Consider the following 16,691-nt stretch of genomic DNA (forward strand, 5'->3'; position numbering starts at 1 on the left):
CTTTCCCTCGCGCGCTGGCTCCGGACTGTCCTCAGCCCTGCCCGCCAACTTGTACAGGCCCAGCCCTTCCAGTGTCGAGCGCGTGCCTTCCCCGTGCGGCCCGTGCGCAGCCGCGCGCTGCCCCTCCGCCCAGGGGCCCGGCGCGCACTGCCCCTGACCCGGTTTGTGCAGTGGTGATGTCTAAAGGAATGTCACGAAAATTTCTGTCTGTGTTGCTTGTTGACGCGTGCAGGGAGTGTGAAGAAGGGCAGGGGACGGGGGAAGATTCGAGAACAGCCAAGGCCCGCTCAGGCCTGAGCAGAGGCGGCGGGGCTCCCAGGGCCAGAGTCCCGCGGTCTCCCCAGGCGGCTGCGGGCGGTGCGTGCGGCAGGCGGTGAGCACGGAGCCCAGCGCCAGGCAGGCGGCCAGGCTGGCGAGGAACGAGATGGGCCCGAGCACGTAGACCACCGCCCGGTCCCGCGGAGCGAGTGGCTGCGGACAGTGGCTGAAGGCGGCGTCCGGGAAGGCGGTCAAGGGGCTGAGCGTCTGGCGCCCTGGCAACACGCAGAGCGGCGTCTCGGTCTGTGCGGGACACAGGTGCAGAGTCAGGCGGCGGCGGCGACGGTGGCCGCGGGTCCCGGCCCGTCCACCCTCGCCCGGAGGGCTCACCTGGCGCCGGCCTCGGGTGCCTGCGCAGCCCGGAGCAGAGCGGACGCAGCGCGCAGCCGCAGGTCCAGGGCTTGCCGCGCAGGCGCCGCGCGTGGAGAGCGGGCAGGCGGGCCAGGAGGCCCGGCGCGAGCGCGCACAGCTCGTCGTCCTGCAGGCTGAGCGCGGGCAGCAGCGGGAGCGCGCCCAGCGCCGCGGGTTCCAGGCGCGCCAGCCGATTGCCTGCCAGCGAGAGGGAGCGGAGCGCGCGCAGGGGCGAGAAGGTGCGGGGCGCCAGCGCCTCCAGCTGGTTGTCGCCGAGGTCGAGCCGCGGCAGCGCGCCCAAGCTCCCGAAGGCCCGCGCGTGCACCCAGCGCAGCCCGTTCTCGCGCAGGTCCAGGCGCAGCAGCGTGCCGGCGCCCACGAAGGCCCCGGGCGGCAGCGCGCGCACACGGTTGTGGTCCAGCAGCAGCGCGCGCACGCGCCGGCTCAGGTCCGCGGGCACGGCGGGCAGAGCACGCCCCGAGCAGTTGGCCAGGCCGCCCGGCGCGCACTCGCACGCCTCGGGGCAGTCCGGGGTGGCTGGGGTTCCGAGAAGGTGGCCGCGGTGGACGACTGGGCCCAGAATGGCCACGGCGACAGCAGCAGGAGCCACATCGGCGGCGGCCGCCGCGAGAGAAAGGACGGGCTCCTCATGGAGCAGCGCTAGGAGCCCGCTGCTCGTGCGTCCACGGAACCAGTGCGTCTCTGCCGCGTCTGCACAAATACTAAATCTCCCGCCCGAGTGCCGGCAGTTCCTGTTCCATGGCCAGTCCCGCACCTAGGGCGGGGGCTGGGCAGACAGCCAGCGTCCTGCACTGCCAACCACCTGTCCCGGAGCTGGGCTGCTCTTGGCTCTGGGCCAGCTGCGGCGCTGACAAGACGCCTCGCCCCTCCTCCCGAGGTGCCCACCACCCTGCGCCCCGCGGAGGCCTGAGCGCCGGACAACACCCACACCCACCAAACTCATCGATGCCACGCATGGAATGGGACTCCGTGAGCCCCGCTGCTCTCCCCGGTCTCTGCCCATCTCCTGCCCAGCAAAGTGACCCCAGCACACACACAGTGCCCCCCCATATAGGGATGGTCCCATCCCCATAGTGGATAATTGGTGGGGTCAGGAGCACATGATGGGGGCCTGAGCCCAGGGGGTAGACTGGAGGGTGGAGGGGGTACGAGGCAGGGGGACAGTCATGTCTGCCCCACCTGGCCCTGTAAGGACTGTCCTAGAACCTCAAGGAGACAGTGTGGGTAGGCCACAGGCACCAGCCCAAGTTCTCCTGTCAAACACTGCTCCCTCTGGAGTCATCAGAGTCGCACATCCTGTCCTGGGGTTTCCCGGGGTGGGGGTGGGGGTGGGGTGGACAGGGGCCCCCGGCGCCCCGCCAGCTTCGTGGGACACAGCAGCAGGAAGATGAGGGGAGGGGCTAGGCCTCGGCCTCGGCAAGAGGAGGTGGAAGTACCAGGGCTGTGGCTCCCTGCCCTGGAGGGTGGACAGTGGGTACCTCCTCCCCCCACCCAAGATCAAGGAGGTGACCTGGGTGCACACAAACCCCTCCCCACCCCGTGGCACAGCTGCACCGCGGCTCGAGGACGAGCCTGCAGGGAGGACAGGGCAGAAGCACTGAATACTGTTTAATTCCCCTCCCCCAGGCTGCCTGCAGCCCTACTCAGGTTGGGGGGCTGAGAGGGAACTCCCCCTCCACAGTCATGTTTGGGGCCATAGGGTCCATGGGAATGGCCATGAGGCCTTGTTCGTCCAGGGGCGGCAGCATGGAGACCTCCAGGTCGGGGTCCATGACATGGGACTCCACTTGCACGGAGTGCAGGTCCATGCGATCTTCCTGGACTCCGTAGTGCCCCACCAACCTGCACGACAGGGGCCGGCTCAGGCTGGCTGCAGGCAGCCACCAGCACAGGCCTCGAGAGGGCGGGCCCGGGCCTCCAGCCGGTGCTCCTGACCCATCTGTGACCCCCCGCACCTCCCAGGGGCAGGAAGCAGGGGCGCGGCTCACCTGTGGGCTTCCCCTGAGGTTACTCACCTGCTGCTCGTGTGTCTGGGGCATGGCTCACTGGAGGGACAAGGGGAGGTGTGAATCCTGGAGCAACAGAGCCCAGACGTGCCCCCACCCCCCGCCTCTCCACAGCCCAGCCTGGGAAACGGCGTCCCGGCTCCCAGTGACCCCCACCGTCCCCCAGCACGGCCCCGCGGCCCCCAGCCGCCCTCCCAGCCCCGGGCTCATGCACCTCTTGGCTCTCATGACACCGACTGCCACGATGACCAGGCCGCAGAGGCAACTGGCACCTATGCCCGCCAGCACCACGAGCAGGGCAATGAGGGCCTCACGGCTGAGGCCGAGGCTGCACTCGCAGTACGTCCCAGCTGCAGAGACAGGGCCCGTGCGGCCGAGGGGCCCTCGTCACCGGCCAGCGGAGGACCCCCAGGGCCGCCCCTCACCCTGGCGGCCCCCAGAAGGGTACGGGAGGGGCCCTCGCAGGGGCGGGGCTCGGGGCAGGAGGAAGCACCTGCCGCAGGGATGAGCAAAAGGGACAAACGTAGGAGGCCAAGGGGGCTGCCGACCAGGCAGGAGTCAGGCTGGGGACAGGGGGCCATGTCCAGCCCCCAGCCCCACCACACGCCTCCGGACGGAACCCATCGGAAGGCGCTGACCTCACAGTGGGGCCCTGAAGCAGAGCGGGTGGGGGCAGGGCTTCGGCTGGAGCTTCACTTGAGCTCGGGGCCCGAGTGGAGGAGCCCTGGGCAGGCAGCCCCGGGGTGGGGCAGGGAGGGTGGAGAGGGGCCTGGGAGCCACTTCTGAGTGCCCTGCCGGACCCAAGGCCAAGGCAAGGATGGGGCTGCCCTGGCCTGGGGGGGCAGTGCTTCGTGGGGAAGGGGGTGGAACCCACGTCTAGGCCCCTGGGAAGGTGGAGACAGTGGCCTGGAAACCCCGGGGGGCCCAGAGCGCGCAGCACAGGCCCCGGTTCCTCTCTCAGGATCCCCGGGGCTGGGACAAGCAGGGGCCAAGGGGGGGCAAGGCGTGGACCTGTGCTCACTGCCCTCCCTCACGCGGCCCGTCCTGGGGAGGGTCCTGCCCACACCCACGCCCCAGCAATGCTCAGGTCCGGAGGAACCTCCAGGGGTTCTTCAACCCCCCAGGAGAGGTGGGCACTGCCCACAGGTCTCCCCAGCACATCCTCCGGGTGCGCCTGGCTCAGAAGCGGCTACAGGTAGCATCTGAGGCTCCAGCTTAGGTGTCCTTCAAGTGGGAGCCCAGCTGACCCTCTGAGGGCTGCTTCCTGGTGCATCTTCCTGCCACCCAACAAGCGCTGCCTAAGGGACCCACCTGCAGGATGGCATCTTTAGAGTTAACCTCAGCCTCCTCCCTGGTCTCCTGCACTGCCTCTCCACCCTGAGGCCTCCTCCCTCCTCCCCTAAGGACCCGGCCAAGCAAACCACCCAGGCAGCAGGAGGAAGTGCCCCACCGCACAGCTGACCCCGCAGGGCGCCAGGGGCAAGCGTGCAGAGGGGCCCCAGCTGACCCCTGCTCGCTGGGGACCTCCCTGACTCCAGACAGAGGTGGCCCCTCCTAGGGGAGCCCTCAGGGACCAGCCAGCGGTTTCTGGCCTGATGAGTAATGCTGTGACCCAAGACACAGCTTTTTTACCACATTAATCCACAAACCAAGTCGGAAGGGACGGGAAGCAGGAGTGCCGTGCCCAGAAGCAGACGCAGCCCCCTGCCAGGCCGGTCTGGCAGGTTTGCACCCTGGTTAGGACGACAAAGGTACACTCAGCCCAGTGCCAGGCGGCCTTCCGCCTGGAGGGAATGTGGGCTGTCAGAGCCTCCTCCTGGGCCCCCACCAGAACCCGGAGGAAAGCGGGAGGCCCCTCTTCTAGTGAGCACGGCTCAGCAGCCTCGGTGGTGGGCAGAGTCCAGGAGAGGGAGAGGTCGGCTGCTATGACTACACACCTGTTCCTACCACGTTGTCCTCCAAACCCGTGGCCAACAGAACACTCTGGGGTAAGAAAGGGAAGTCCCAGAACAGGGCTGGCCGCAGGGCCCCGAGCAACAGGCCCAAGTGGAGAAGTGGGGGTAGGCCCTGGAAGACAGCCGGGGGGGGGGACCCAAGAGTGTGTAGGGGCAACAGGCATGGCTCCAGGCCTGGGAAGGCACCCCGGGCAGGTGGGAGCAGGAGTGGATGCTCTTTCCAAAGGGCCTGGGAGGACCAGCGCCACCAGCTAGAGGGAGCTCCCAGCATCGGAGGCCGTGGCACCGGCCTGGGTGGAGCCTACACCCTTCCCTGCCTCCTGGGACCTCAGGGCTGGGGCAGTGCCAGGCCCCCAAAACCCCTTGCACAGGACCCTGTGTGTGCTCTGGACACTGCTGGCCCCCCAGCTGCACTGGGAAGACTGGTTTCACAGGGTCTTCAACTGTACTCTGAGCACTGAGGCCCCGGTGTGCTCCCGACCACGTGCCTGAGAGCACAGAAACCAGCTTCACTGTGAGCCACAAATAGCCAGCCCCTCCTGCTGCAGACGTGGGGAGTTCTTGGTCCATCAGGGCACGCTCAGCTGCCTGCCCATCTCACACATCCCAGTGGCGTCCACGTGTCCCAGCAACAGCCTTGGAGCCTCAGGCCAGGAAGAGGGCGGGTGACCCAACGGCTCCTTCCAATTTTAGTATATGTGCTGCTGAAGCGAGCACCCAACGGCTCCTTCCAAAGGCCAGAGCGAGGCTTGGGGCTGGAAGCCTCCGGTGTGCTCCTGCCTGAGCTTCAGGCTCAGAGGTGGGCCTTCCCCAGCTGGTGTGGCCTAGGGACACCCATGTGCCAGGACTCTGGGCCTGGAGCTCAAACACAGGTGTGCAGGCCAGGACTGGGCCCGGCCACTCATGTCTCCCCTCACCTGCTCCCAGGGAGCCAGGTCCTGCTGAGTGGGGGTGGAGAGTTCGGTCTGGAGGGACAACCTGGCCCACAAGCTCATGATGGGCCACAAAGCCACCAGGACAGGGAAAGGATAGAGAACCATTCGCTTTACTCTGCACTCTGGGGGCGGGTGGGGTGGGTGGTGCGGGAAGGGCCCCGCGGGGCGCCTCAGCTGCAGCTCTTGGGCAGGCGGTAGACGCCGGCCGAGTAGACGAGCTGCTGGTCACGCACCTTCTTCTGCAGGAAGCCCTGCAGCTCCTGCAGGTCGATCTCGGCCAGCGCGGGGCCGGTCACCACAAACATGCGCAGCATGCTGTAGATGCGCTCCAGCGACAGGCTCTCCAGGTTGGTCAGCATGGCCTGGATGTACGTCCAGAAAAGCTGGGGAGACAGAGACCAGCCGGCAGTCGGGCCGCCACCCGCCGGGCTGCCACCTCGCCAGGGCCAAGCCGGCCACCGCCCCCCAGCACAGCCGCACCAGCAGCTCCTCCTCCTTCTGGTCCGCCTGCGAGGCCATGCCCGAGTCGCTCTCCTCGTCGCTGTCGATGAGCACCATGCTGTCCCGGTCCTGGGGCCGCTCCTCCTCCACCACAGAGAAGGTGCCGGCGGGCTCCTCACGCAGCACGCCCTGCTGCAGCCACACGGACATGCGCCGCCGTAGCAGCGCCACGGGCATCTTCACCACCTTGCTCAGCTCCTCCAGGGTCCAGCTGGCTGTGTGGAGCGGCCGCGAGCACTGGGCACATGGGGCGAGGCCAAGCCCCCTGCCCATCCCCCCCCGGCTTCCTGGAGGTCAGCAGGACCGGGGGGCTGGCACGGGGGGGGCATGGCTGGGGCCGGCCGGCAAGGGGTCAGTGGGCTCACCTTGGTCCTGGAAGTACAGCAAGACCACCGCCTGCACGGGAGTCACTGCCACAGACAGGGTGCGGTCAGCCAGCTCCACGTCCATGGTCACCAGACCCAGGGTGTGCTTCCAACTGAGGGTCCGCATGGCCTGGGGAGGGCCGGAGTCAGCACGGAGTCAGCACCGGCCGCCCCGCGGCCCTGCACCAGGGAGCGAAGGGCTCCCCGACCTGCCCCCGCCGGGCCGTCAGCGGCAGCAGGAGGAGAGGACAGGGCTCTGGCTCCCACCCGCTCAGCCAGCTTGGTCAGTGTGCACTGACAGACCCCCACGGCCTCTGAGAAACACGTCCGCGTCCTAACCCCCAGGGCCCCAGAGTGTGACCTGAGCTGGAGACGGGGTCATGGCAGGTGGGGCCAGTTAAGATGAGGTCATGTGGCGTGCCGGGGGCCCTGACGGAACATGGTCAGCGTCCTCGGAGGGGGGAGGTGAGGACAGAGGCAGAGACTGCAGGGACGCGGCCACAGCCAAGAGGCACCAAGCGAGGCCTGCAAACCCGCTCCCCGATGCCGGGGGGGCAGGAAGGACCAGCCCTCACCCTGCTGACACCCTGGCCTCCACGCTGCCCTGCAAACAGAGGAAAAGCTTGTCGTGGCACTTTGTTCTGGCAGCCACAAGAAAGGCACACATTCTGGTCCCGCGAAGCGGGTGCCGCTGTAGCGAATACCCAGGAATGTGGGAGTCCACGGGATCGGGGGCGGGGCGGAGGCTGGGAGCACGAGCCGCATGCTCAAGATGGCCGCACTGCCCCGAAGGGAAAGTTGCCGGGAACGTGGCCAGGAAAGCCACGCTGGGGAGGTGTCAAACGAGAACGTGCGACCCCGCCAGGCAGTGGCAGAGCCCGTGTGAGCAGCCGGACTGAGGAAGTGTGGGAGGGCTGCGCGCAGTAGCACGCGAGCCTGGACCGCGCAGGGGTGCTCCGTGCGCGCGCGCCACAGAGCCCCAAGGGCACCAGAGACCTACACTGATGCGGGAGCCCACCGGCAGCCCCAGAAGAGCCAGGATGGAGACGGGCTGTCCAGGAAGGGGGTGCGTAGGAATGGACAAGGCTCCAGAGAGTTTTACAACAGCCTGCGCTGAGAGGGAGGGGGAGCCACGGGAGAGCCTGGCTCTGCACGCAGGGGTGTGGTGTGGAGGCCTGGCCGGCAGGCTGGGAACACAACCATGAGGTCACACAAGTTCTTCCACTGGCTTTCGAACTTGCTTGGGGGCTGCGACCCGAAGCTTCCTTCAGAAGTCTTCCTCTTGGAATGCAGAGTCTGCCCCACACCTTCCCACAAACACACTGTGGAAGCAGCAACTACCTGTCCGCTCTCCCAGGTTCGCAGCCGGAGAGGAACCCTGGCCAGAACGAGCTGCTCCAATTCAGATGCTACTTAGATGCTGAACTTTGGGGCTGCTGTGAACTTGGAGTCATTGCTGGAAGGGTTAAGACTTCTGGGGATGTGGCTTGAATGTGTTTTGCATGTGGGAAGGACATGAATTTCAGGGGGGCTGGAAGGTGGACTGTTGCAGGTGGAATTGTGTCCCTCAAAAAGATGCTAAAGTCCTACCCCCAGTAACTCAGGACGTAAGCTTATCTGGAAATCAGGTCATCACACATTCAATTTGTTCCAATGAGCTCACTGGAACAGAGTGGGCCTTGACCCAATACGGCTGGTGTCCTCTAACAAGAAAGTGGAGAGAGACACGGGGAGAATGCCACATGACAAAAGAGGCAGAAGGTGACTGATGTGGCCACAAGTTACACGATGCCTGGAGCCACCAGAAGCTGGAAGAGGCAGGAAGAGTCGTCCCCCGGAGGCTCTGGAGAGGGTGCAGCCCTACGACCGATCACTCGATTTTGGACTTTTAGCTGCCACGGACAGGCCCTCTGGCTCCGAGGCCGTGACCCTATAGCCACCACTCCAACCGGCAGATGTGAGGCCCAGCAGCAGAAAGCACAGGCTACTCTGTGGGCTGCACAGCCACCCACACGTGTCCAGCATGACCCTCGGGCCCAGAGTTCACTTGGCGGGAGGCAGAGACACTATGGCCACAGGCCTGAGCTCCAGCACAGCCCTGGGGCCTGCCCCCGCCACTCTAGGATCCAGTCGGAGTTAAGACAAAGCAGGCTGAACCTTGGTCATCACGGCAGGTGCATCAGGCCTGAGCCTTCCCAGGACCCACGGCGAGACCCCTGTGGGAGGTCGTGGGGTCTCTCCTGGCGGTGGCGGCATGCCAACAAGGCAGCCAGAAGGGGCAGGGGGAAGGCAGCCAGCACACAGATGTCCTCAACCAGGGAGAGGTGGGGGTGCCCAGCAGGCAGGCTCCAGAGCAAGCACCTCACCACAGTCAGGAGCAGAAACCACGGGGTGGTGAAATGGCCCAGCGGGAGCCAGTGAGAGCCACACAGACCCTCGCAGCCCTGTGCGGTGCTGCCCCTGAATACGGCCCGCCCCTGTTCTGCCTCCCCACTCCAGAACCCCTTGCCTTGCTCCTGCCCTTGCCTGTCTCTGGAAGGGAGCCCTCCTCCCTCCAGAACTAGCTTCCTTGGCCTAGAACAGCAAACCTGGAGAACCCACTGTCCCTCCCACTACCTGGCTCTGCTGCCCACCCCCCCCCCCACCAACTCCTCCATACCCCAGCCAACTGGTCTCCCTCCCAGGGCTCCGTCCTGAGGGCTCCTCAAGCCCTGGCTGCTGGCCCGTCTCTGGAGCTGCTCCAGATGGTCCCAGGGCTCAGGCTCTGCTCCCTAGGCACCCACCAGACTTGTCCTCTGCTCGGGAACCCAGCAGCCCCTCCAGCCCCACAACTCACTTATTAGACCGAATGCCCCAGAACCTGTTTCACCAGTCCCCAGAAACCTAGGACAGGTACCCTAGCTCCCCGCTCTCTCCAGACACGTCTCCACTGAGCCATCCCTGCAAGGAAGGGTTCTTCGTGCCGTTAATCCCTGCCCACACTAGGCTCCACCTGCCCACACCTGCCACCTGCACTCCCAGAGAGAGTGGGCTCTGCACTCAGCACATCGGACTCTGGTGGGCTCCGGACTACCCCACACGTCCTGCAGCGCTCCCCTCTCTCTCCTCCTGCCCGAGTCCTAGGCCGTCAGGGCCCCAACAGCAAAGAGCATAGTCCTGGTCCTCTAGTGCCCTGGGGCCTGGGAAAGCAGCTCCTAGGGAAGCAAGCTGGGCAGTGGCAGGGACAGGGCAGGGTGCTGGAAGTCAAGTGCCTCATGGGCGACTGGAGATTTCCTGGAGGCAGACACCCACCGAGCAGACACAGCTCCCTGACTTTCCCTGGGACAAGCCCGGCACCCCAGCCCCTGGTTCTGAGATACCAGAGGAGAGACAGTGGAAGAGGAAGCCCAGAAGGGTGGGGGGGCATGAGCCACCCGGCCCCTCTCGTAGTATAGTGTGGGGAAGCACCCACGTGCACACGTGCACACGTGCATGGGTTCCTAACGGAGCACAACGTGGGCCACGCCCTCCCGCCCCAAGGCAGAGAGGTCCGGAGAGGACTACAGGGATAGGCCACACCCAGCTTGTTGCACAGCATGGGTGGAAGGGTCGCCTGCCCCCTGGTTCCTGACACAGGGAGGTGTGGACGGTACCTTCAGCTTCTCGTACTTCTTGCAGTAGACCTCGAGGGCCTCCCTGATGTCCTCGGGGACCTCCAGCTTCTCGTCCTTGAAGGGCGGCCAGAACTCGCTGGACAGGATGACGGCATAGACCCCAAAAGGTGGCTGCTCCTCTGCGGGCCGCTTCTCGTCCTCCTCACGGATGTTGGCATTGATGCGACGGGAATCTGCCATGTCCTGGGGGGGAAGAGCTAGGTGTCGCAAAAGCCCCTGGACTGTGCTGGAGGTGAGGCTGGGCCAGGTGGGCGGGGAGCCCTGGGTGCCCACCTTCAGCATGACTTCACAGAAGTGCATCGGAGCCTCGCCAAAGCGCAGCTTCAGCAGCTCCACGTTGCGGATCTCCCTGGAAAGAGGCATCTCTGAGGGGGTGTGGCGTGCCCCCACCCAGAGAGGCTGCACGGGCACCCGCCCCCACCGATGCAAGGACACCCCCAGGCCAGGAGGAGAATTGGGAAGTGCAGCTCCAGCCATCCAGACCCTGGGCCTGCTCCATCCCAGTGGAGGCCTGGGAGTGCCCGGGCACCTGGCTCCCCAAGCTCCTGGGCCGCCTCCGCCCAGGCCTCCCCAGGACCACGGCTGAGCACAGGCCAGTGCTTGCTTGGCATCAGCGACGCAGCTTCCTTCAACAGCCCAGCGGCCGCTCGCAAGCCTCACCGTTCAGGGCTGAAGCTGAACTGGTGCAGGAGGCGGTCAGCCAGCAACGAGCGGTACTCGTTGATGAAGAGATCCTTGCTGCCATAGATGCTGACCAGCAGGCTGATGATGTCCGAGGAGCGCCGCTTGGAGCTGGACTTCCCTGCACAGCACGGGGGCGGGGTGCCACTGAGGAAGCACCATCTGGGTCCAGCCGGGGCCCACCCTGCCACGCCCGTGAGGCCCAGGCTCAGATCCCAGGGTAGGGGCGGGTTGGGTGGGGCCCAGGCTGCCTGCGAACCTGCTCTTCTAGCAACTGGGATGGGGTCTCAGGCCCCCGTGGGCCCACTCAAGCAGCAGAAGCGCTCTGGGGAACAGGCTGGGTTGGGCGGGGACAGCTGACCCCCTCAAGCCTCGGGGCACGTGTGGAGACAAACTCTAGGCCAGAGCACCGACCTTACTAGGGCCTCCCCCACAATGCGGAGCCTGGCAGGGCCGGCGGGCACTGACCTGGATCAGCATCCACGGGGTCGGGGACCCAGTCCTCGGGCTCGCCAGAGTCATCCTCACTGTCCTGACCCGTCTCCAGACTCGCCGGATCGGTCTTGGACAGCTCAACAGCCAAGTCCCCTGTCCCGTCTGAGTCCCCCGTCAGCCCAGCCACAATCTGCCGCACCGTGTCCTCCCGCGTCCTGCCAAATGTGGGTACTGCTGGCCCTCACAGCACCTCTCCCTGCTCGCCTCACTAGCCGCACACCCCACCTCACCCACGGCAGCCAGTGCCTTCCGGCCACATGCTCAAAGTACGTCTACCAGACTCTTCTCAAAAGACAATAATGAGGGGCGCCTGGGCGGCTCAGTCGTCAAGCGTCTGCCTTCGGCTCAGGTCATGATCCCAGGGTCCTGGGATCGAGCCCCGCGTCGGGCTCCCTGCTCGGTGGGAAGCCTCCTTCTCCCTCTCCCCCTCCCCCTGCTTGTGTTCCCTCTCTCGCTGTGTCTCTGTCAGATAAATAAATAAAATCTTTAAAAAAAAAATAATGATACTAAAAATAAAATAAAAACCCACCATTTTCTGGGAACACCAAGAATTGAAATAATAAGACAAAACCAAGGCGCCTGGGGGGCTCAGTCAGTGAAGCATTTGCCTTCGGCTCAGGTCATGATCCCGGGGTCCTGGGACTGAGTCCTGCGTTGGGCTCCCTGCTCAGCAGGGGTTCTGCTTCTCCCTCTCCCTCTCCCCCTCTCCCCTGCTGGTGCACACACTCTCTCTCTTTCTCAAAATAAATAAAATCTTAAAACAAAAAACAAAAAACAAGACAGAACCGAGACCAGGCGCCTCCCACCAAGAGGCAGCAGATGTGAGTCAGGACAGCTCCGGCCCCAGCCCTGAGTCTCCACCATTCCGAGGCGTTTCTGGGCAGTTGTGCCATGGGTGGGGCACCCGCTCACACATGTTCTCTGAGAGCCCAGCCGGCAGTCCCCGGGCCTCGTTGCAGGAAACACTGAGCCCAGGGTCTGGGGGCCTCTCTGGGCTGGGAGGAGGGGAAGGGACAGAGGGCAGGGGTGCACGGTGGGGCCAGGGTCTGCGCACTGGGCAACAGGTGCACCAGCAAGAGGAAGGAGCCCTGGCCTTGGGGCCAGGCCACGTGGCCCAAGAGGACCCAGGGGAGCTTGGCTGCGTGCATGGAGCCAGGAGACTAGGCCCCAAGTCGGATCCGGTCCCCAGGGCCTGCCCGCGGCGCTCACCTCAGGTAGCGGCGAATGGGCTCACAGGCCACCTCCAGGATGACCATGGATGGGTCTAGTACACGCAGGGCCTTGATGGCAGATATGTAGAGGGTGATGATGTCGCAGGTGTTCACACCTATGGCCAGGAGGGAGGATGGGAGTCCCCACAGCACCCAGGAGTGGTGGCTCCACAAGCGAGCAGCTGCACCCTGGCCCAGCAGGCTTCAGGTCGCCACTGTGACCACACTCCCCAGGAAACCAGTGTGGCATGCAGGACGCGGGCCCCTTCTCCCCCAACTCTTGGGTGCTTTCCCCAGAATTTTCCAAGATCCCAGCCCCCGCTCACCGGGTGGTCTGTTCTGAAGGGATCATGCATCACCTCTGCCTCTAGGCCACACCCCTCACTTCCCATGACTCCCTTCAAGGGAGGATGAAGTGGAGTGCCCTGGCCCTCCTGAGGACTGCACAAACCCACGCCCTACACAGGCCCCGGGGCAGGGAGGCCGGACTCTCAGGCAGCAGCTTCGGCACCTGGATGGAGGAGGCGCGTCTCCAGGGCAGCCTTGAGGGACAGGAGCAGCTGCTGCCTCTGGTCAGTCCTCTCCAGACAGTACTTGAGGTCCTCAATGGCTGGCCGCGAGTCCGGGAAGTCTGCAGAAGAGCACCAGCCCTTGCACACACACACTGTGCGTGCAACAGAGGACACCAGTCGGCAGGGCCCAGAGGCTGAGCAGCCGCACCTCCACTCAGTAACCCCGAGAAACACCTGCTAGGTGCTTCAGGTCATCCTTGCGCCCTCCTGTGCCCGCACCCCCCGTGGTGCAGAAGGACAGAGCAGGGACGTGAGGCTGAGAGGATGAGTGTGGACACCCAGAAGCCCTGTCCACTGCCCTGCCACACCTGCCCTGACCCAGACACTGAGCTGGGGGCAGCCCACGCTGACAGGCCCCCGCTCTGCCCAAGCGCCCCTCACCGCCTGCCAGATCTGAAGGGCAAAGGCCCAGGGAAGGTGGGCTACTCCAGAGGGCAGGGGGCCAACCTCGGATGATGCTGAAGAGCTCCTCGATGCGTAGGCTGGCGTAGATTCGGTAGAAGAACCTCTGCACGTGGCAGCGCCAGCGACGCAGTGTGTTGCCAGCCTCAGGGGATGCGGGCCTGGCTGGACCATCCTGCAGGAATACCTTGCCCAGCCAGCCCACCACCCTCTCGATCCACTGTTGGAAGAGCACAGGGGTGGGAGGTAAGGTGCTGAGCCCCAGCCTGACGTGGAACAGAGGCCAGGAGAAGCCACACAGCCCTGGGCAGTCCCCAAGGCCGCCTGCTCTGGAGTAGGAGCACATCGAAATCAGCAGGATAATGGGCCCAAAGGGGGCACCCCAGGCCTTCCATCAGTGTGCCCCCACACCCTAAGAGCATCAGTGCCCAGACTTATCTCTGGCAACAGTGGCCCTGATGCAGGGCATGGAGAGAATGCTCACCTCTGACTCGGTGGACAGACACACCCTGTGGGCCATGTACCTGACTAGCCACAGCAGACAGATGTAAGGACCCTTCCGAGCACACATGCGTGTATAGGCAACGTGGCCACATGGACCCCGGGATGTATACGTTCTCCCACAAACTATACAGCCACTAATGAGAATATCTGGATGCCCTGCTACGCGGGGACCACACAGGTACCCCAGCCAGGCCTCTGGGCTCACAGCCACTCAAGACCACTGCTGTAGGGACACTTGCTTTGATTCTCCATCACAGTTAATCTGCATTCTCAGGAGACGGTGGAAGAGAATAGGCAAAAAATAGGAGCAGGCTGGACAGTCCCGTGGTTGGACCCAGCACCTTCACAGCTCTGGTGAGTCCAGAACAGAGCCCCAGACCATGCCCCCAACAGGATGGGTGCCCCGAGAGCCCTCACTGGGACACCCTAGACCTTGGCACTGCCCCCAGCCAAGTGATTCAACTCAGACCTCACTGACACGTCACAGGCTCCTTCTCACTGTCACCAAGGAAGGCTGGGAAGGGCCAGCCTTCACCCAGCACCAAGACAGCTTTGACCACCAGCCAGGTCCTCGTTCACCCAAGTCTCCATAGTTTCGCTGCTTCTGAAACCAGGGGGTCAGGTTTGCCAGAAACCTCTTCTACAATCCCCGAGGGACAGGGCCTGAGGGGCTGTCCTTACCTTGTGGAACTCACGCAGGAAGGAGCGCTCATACTCGCCCCGGCAGCGGTCCTCCATCCTCTCCCTGGTCACCTGGTGCAGGGTGGTGGTCACAGCCTCGGCACTGACCCGCTCCAATAGACTGAGCCTGTGTCTGGAAGAGAGCCCTGCCCATGGAGCATGCAGACCACGCTCCTTTCCCCCACATCCAGTGCCCTCAGTAACAAAGGCTTCAAGAAAAAGTTGATGGGAGGACAGAGCCCTGCCCTCCCCAGCTGGCCTCTCTGCCCGGGTTAGACATGGCCTTCCTCATGTGAGCACTGGGTTTGGCTCTCAGGGCCAAAGCCTCATCTCCTAAACACGGCTCTGAAACAACAGCTAAATACACCACATGAGTACAGACGTCCCCAGTCAGGCGTTTCGGTACAGACCCTGGTCCACAACGGCAAAGGGACTCAAGAAAAGAGGAGAAAGAACATTTCTGTGCATCTTTCATCTGGGATGAACCCAGCAGAAGCCATACAGGGCCTCCCTCCCCCTGCCAGCAACAAGACCACTCCCTTCCTAACCACTGCTGCCGCTTCACTCAATGTGACAAAATCATTATAAGCAACCACAAAGGACAAAAGGCCCATAGGTCAGAGCCTGGCTTTAACAGCAACAAAATCCTTTCCTCTTTAAAAGGCTGGAAAGGCAATCTGCTTGCGCAGCATGTTGGCCTAATCCCCAGCTTGTGCTGTAAAGAGTAAAAAAAGTAAGCCCACTTTTGCAATTACAGGGGAGAATAGATGCCATCCTTTTCCTGGAGAGCCTACACAAGACAGAGCCGAAATCTACCTGGCCCAGGAAATTTGGAATCACGTAGGATCTTAGTGCAGATAAAGTGGGAAACCTGGGGCTAATGTGCGTGGCAGAGACACACCTGTGTCCAGCACAGGAAGTAGAAGTTCACGGCACAGAGATCCTAGGGACCCTCCCTTTGTCATGCCCCCCGCCCCCAGCCAGCTCACCAGTCGCTAAAGAGGCCAGCTGGACCCGGGGCAGTAACTGAGTCAAGAACAGGGGCAAGGCGCAGCCACACAGGCGCGAGTACTCACAGGGCCTGGCTGAGCTGGTGAAACTGCTCCAGGGCCTGGCGGCACCAGCACTGCTGTTTGTCGCCGCCGCACCCCGCGCACAGCGGGCTCTGCAGGAGCCGGTAGTAGCGCCGCCGGGCGTACCTGCTGTCCAACTCTCCCTCCAGCTCCGGGTCTGTGCCCCCCTCCCCCTTCCGCTTACTCTGCATGTACACTCTCAAAAAGCGACCGTAGAGGCGCTGAATCATCTCCTGAAAGGTTCTGGGAGTGGAAAAGAACAGGACGCCCCGCAACGTGGTGTGGACTTTCTCCCGCAGCCCCTGAGCGCCTGCGCCCATCAGCAAGCCCAGGCGAGTCCACTTCTCCAGCAGCTCCAGGCTGTGCAGGTAGGGATCCAGCCGGCTCTCCAGCAGGCCGAAAGCGTCAAGCAGAAGCAGAAGGCACTGAGGCTCGTCTGCGCAGTTCTCACGCTGCGAGATGGTATTCCAGAACTCGAGGGAGATGTTGGCCTGCAGGTCGTTCTGCAGCACCTCCACAAACCACTCCTCCAGGACCGAATGCAGGCCGTGGCCCCTCAAAACCTCCACCGCCGCCCGGAGCTCCTCCTCCTTTGGCGGCACCGCACCGCTGGTCCGGGAGGACGCCTGGAGTGAGGAGGGAACGCAGACTGGAGGTGGGAAGGGCGGTGACAGGCGGGGACAAGCGGGGAGGGGACGGGGCGGAGGGGAAGCTGCAACCGACGCTAGGTTGCCCGGGGAGCCTAACGAACCCCAGGGTGGACGTCCCGGGGGCCCCGCGCGGGCCCGCCGCCCTCTTCCGGGGCCTCACCAGTCCCAAAGCGGCCGGCGGCACCAGCCCGGTGCTCACGGTGTTCCAGGCCACCAACAGCTCCTGTGCAGGCCCGGGGTCGCCGTCGCGCACCGCCGCCGCCATCCGTGCGGCCCCCTAGCTTCCCAGACCCACCAGGCGCGGCGCGCCGCGATGA

At 64.4% G+C, this 16,691-nt stretch overlaps 3 protein-coding genes across 3 annotated transcripts; all 3 read right to left on the bottom strand.

Annotated features, from left to right (window-relative positions):
• Window positions 1-18: 18 nt before the first annotated feature.
• Window positions 19-1,320, bottom strand: LRRC26 (leucine rich repeat containing 26). Its single transcript, XM_032398811.1, is given in 3 exon segments — window positions 19-563; window positions 649-1,221; window positions 1,224-1,320. Coding segments are annotated over 3 exon segments (1,053 nt in total). The 3' UTR covers window positions 19-180.
• A 1,013-nt stretch (window positions 1,321-2,333) lies between these two features.
• TMEM210 (transmembrane protein 210) lies at window positions 2,334-3,277 on the bottom strand. The gene is made up of 4 exons (XM_032398858.1): window positions 3,190-3,277; window positions 2,911-3,046; window positions 2,706-2,735; window positions 2,334-2,532 (listed from the first exon to the last, which is right to left on the bottom strand). Exons 1-4 carry the CDS (start codon window positions 3,275-3,277, stop codon window positions 2,334-2,336), a joined length of 453 nt encoding a protein of 150 aa, XP_032254749.1.
• Window positions 3,278-5,681: 2,404 nt separating this feature from the next.
• Window positions 5,682-16,689, bottom strand: ANAPC2 (anaphase promoting complex subunit 2). The gene is made up of 13 exons (XM_032398864.1): window positions 16,535-16,689; window positions 15,728-16,350; window positions 14,652-14,784; window positions 13,512-13,686; window positions 13,004-13,123; window positions 12,491-12,608; window positions 11,255-11,436; window positions 10,766-10,907; window positions 10,379-10,454; window positions 10,085-10,288; window positions 6,453-6,582; window positions 6,067-6,302; window positions 5,682-5,969 (listed from the first exon to the last, which is right to left on the bottom strand). The coding sequence occupies exons 1-13, from the start codon at window positions 16,637-16,639 to the stop codon at window positions 5,757-5,759; spliced, it is 2,457 nt and encodes an 818-aa protein (XP_032254755.1). The 5' UTR covers window positions 16,640-16,689; the 3' UTR covers window positions 5,682-5,756.
• Window positions 16,690-16,691: the final 2 nt, after the last annotated feature.

The sequence above is a fragment of the Phoca vitulina genome, unplaced genomic scaffold (assembly GCF_004348235.1).
Source record: "Phoca vitulina isolate PV1807 unplaced genomic scaffold, GSC_HSeal_1.0 scaffold121, whole genome shotgun sequence".
NCBI lineage: Eukaryota > Metazoa > Chordata > Mammalia > Carnivora > Phocidae > Phoca > Phoca vitulina.

Coding starts and splice junctions, on each gene's coding strand:
- TMEM210 (XM_032398858.1), bottom strand. CDS start 3,277: ATGGCCCCCTGTCCCCAGCCTGACTCCTGCCTGGTCGGCAGCCCCCTT. Junction 3,047..3,189: donor TTTGCTCATCCCTGCGGCAG/GTGCTTCCTCCT, acceptor CTGTCTCTGCAG/CTGGGACGTACTGCGAGTGC. Junction 2,533..2,705: donor CCCAGACACACGAGCAGCAG/GTGAGTAACCTC, acceptor CCTGTCGTGCAG/GTTGGTGGGGCACTACGGAG.
- ANAPC2 (XM_032398864.1), bottom strand. CDS start 16,639: ATGGCGGCGGCGGTGCGCGACGGCGACCCCGGGCCTGCACAGGAGCTG. Junction 11,437..12,490: donor CCCATTCGCCGCTACCTGAG/GTGAGCGCCGCG, acceptor CACATTTGGCAG/GACGCGGGAGGACACGGTGC. Junction 5,970..6,066: donor AGAAGGAGGAGGAGCTGCTG/GTGCGGCTGTGC, acceptor CTGTCTCCCCAG/CTTTTCTGGACGTACATCCA.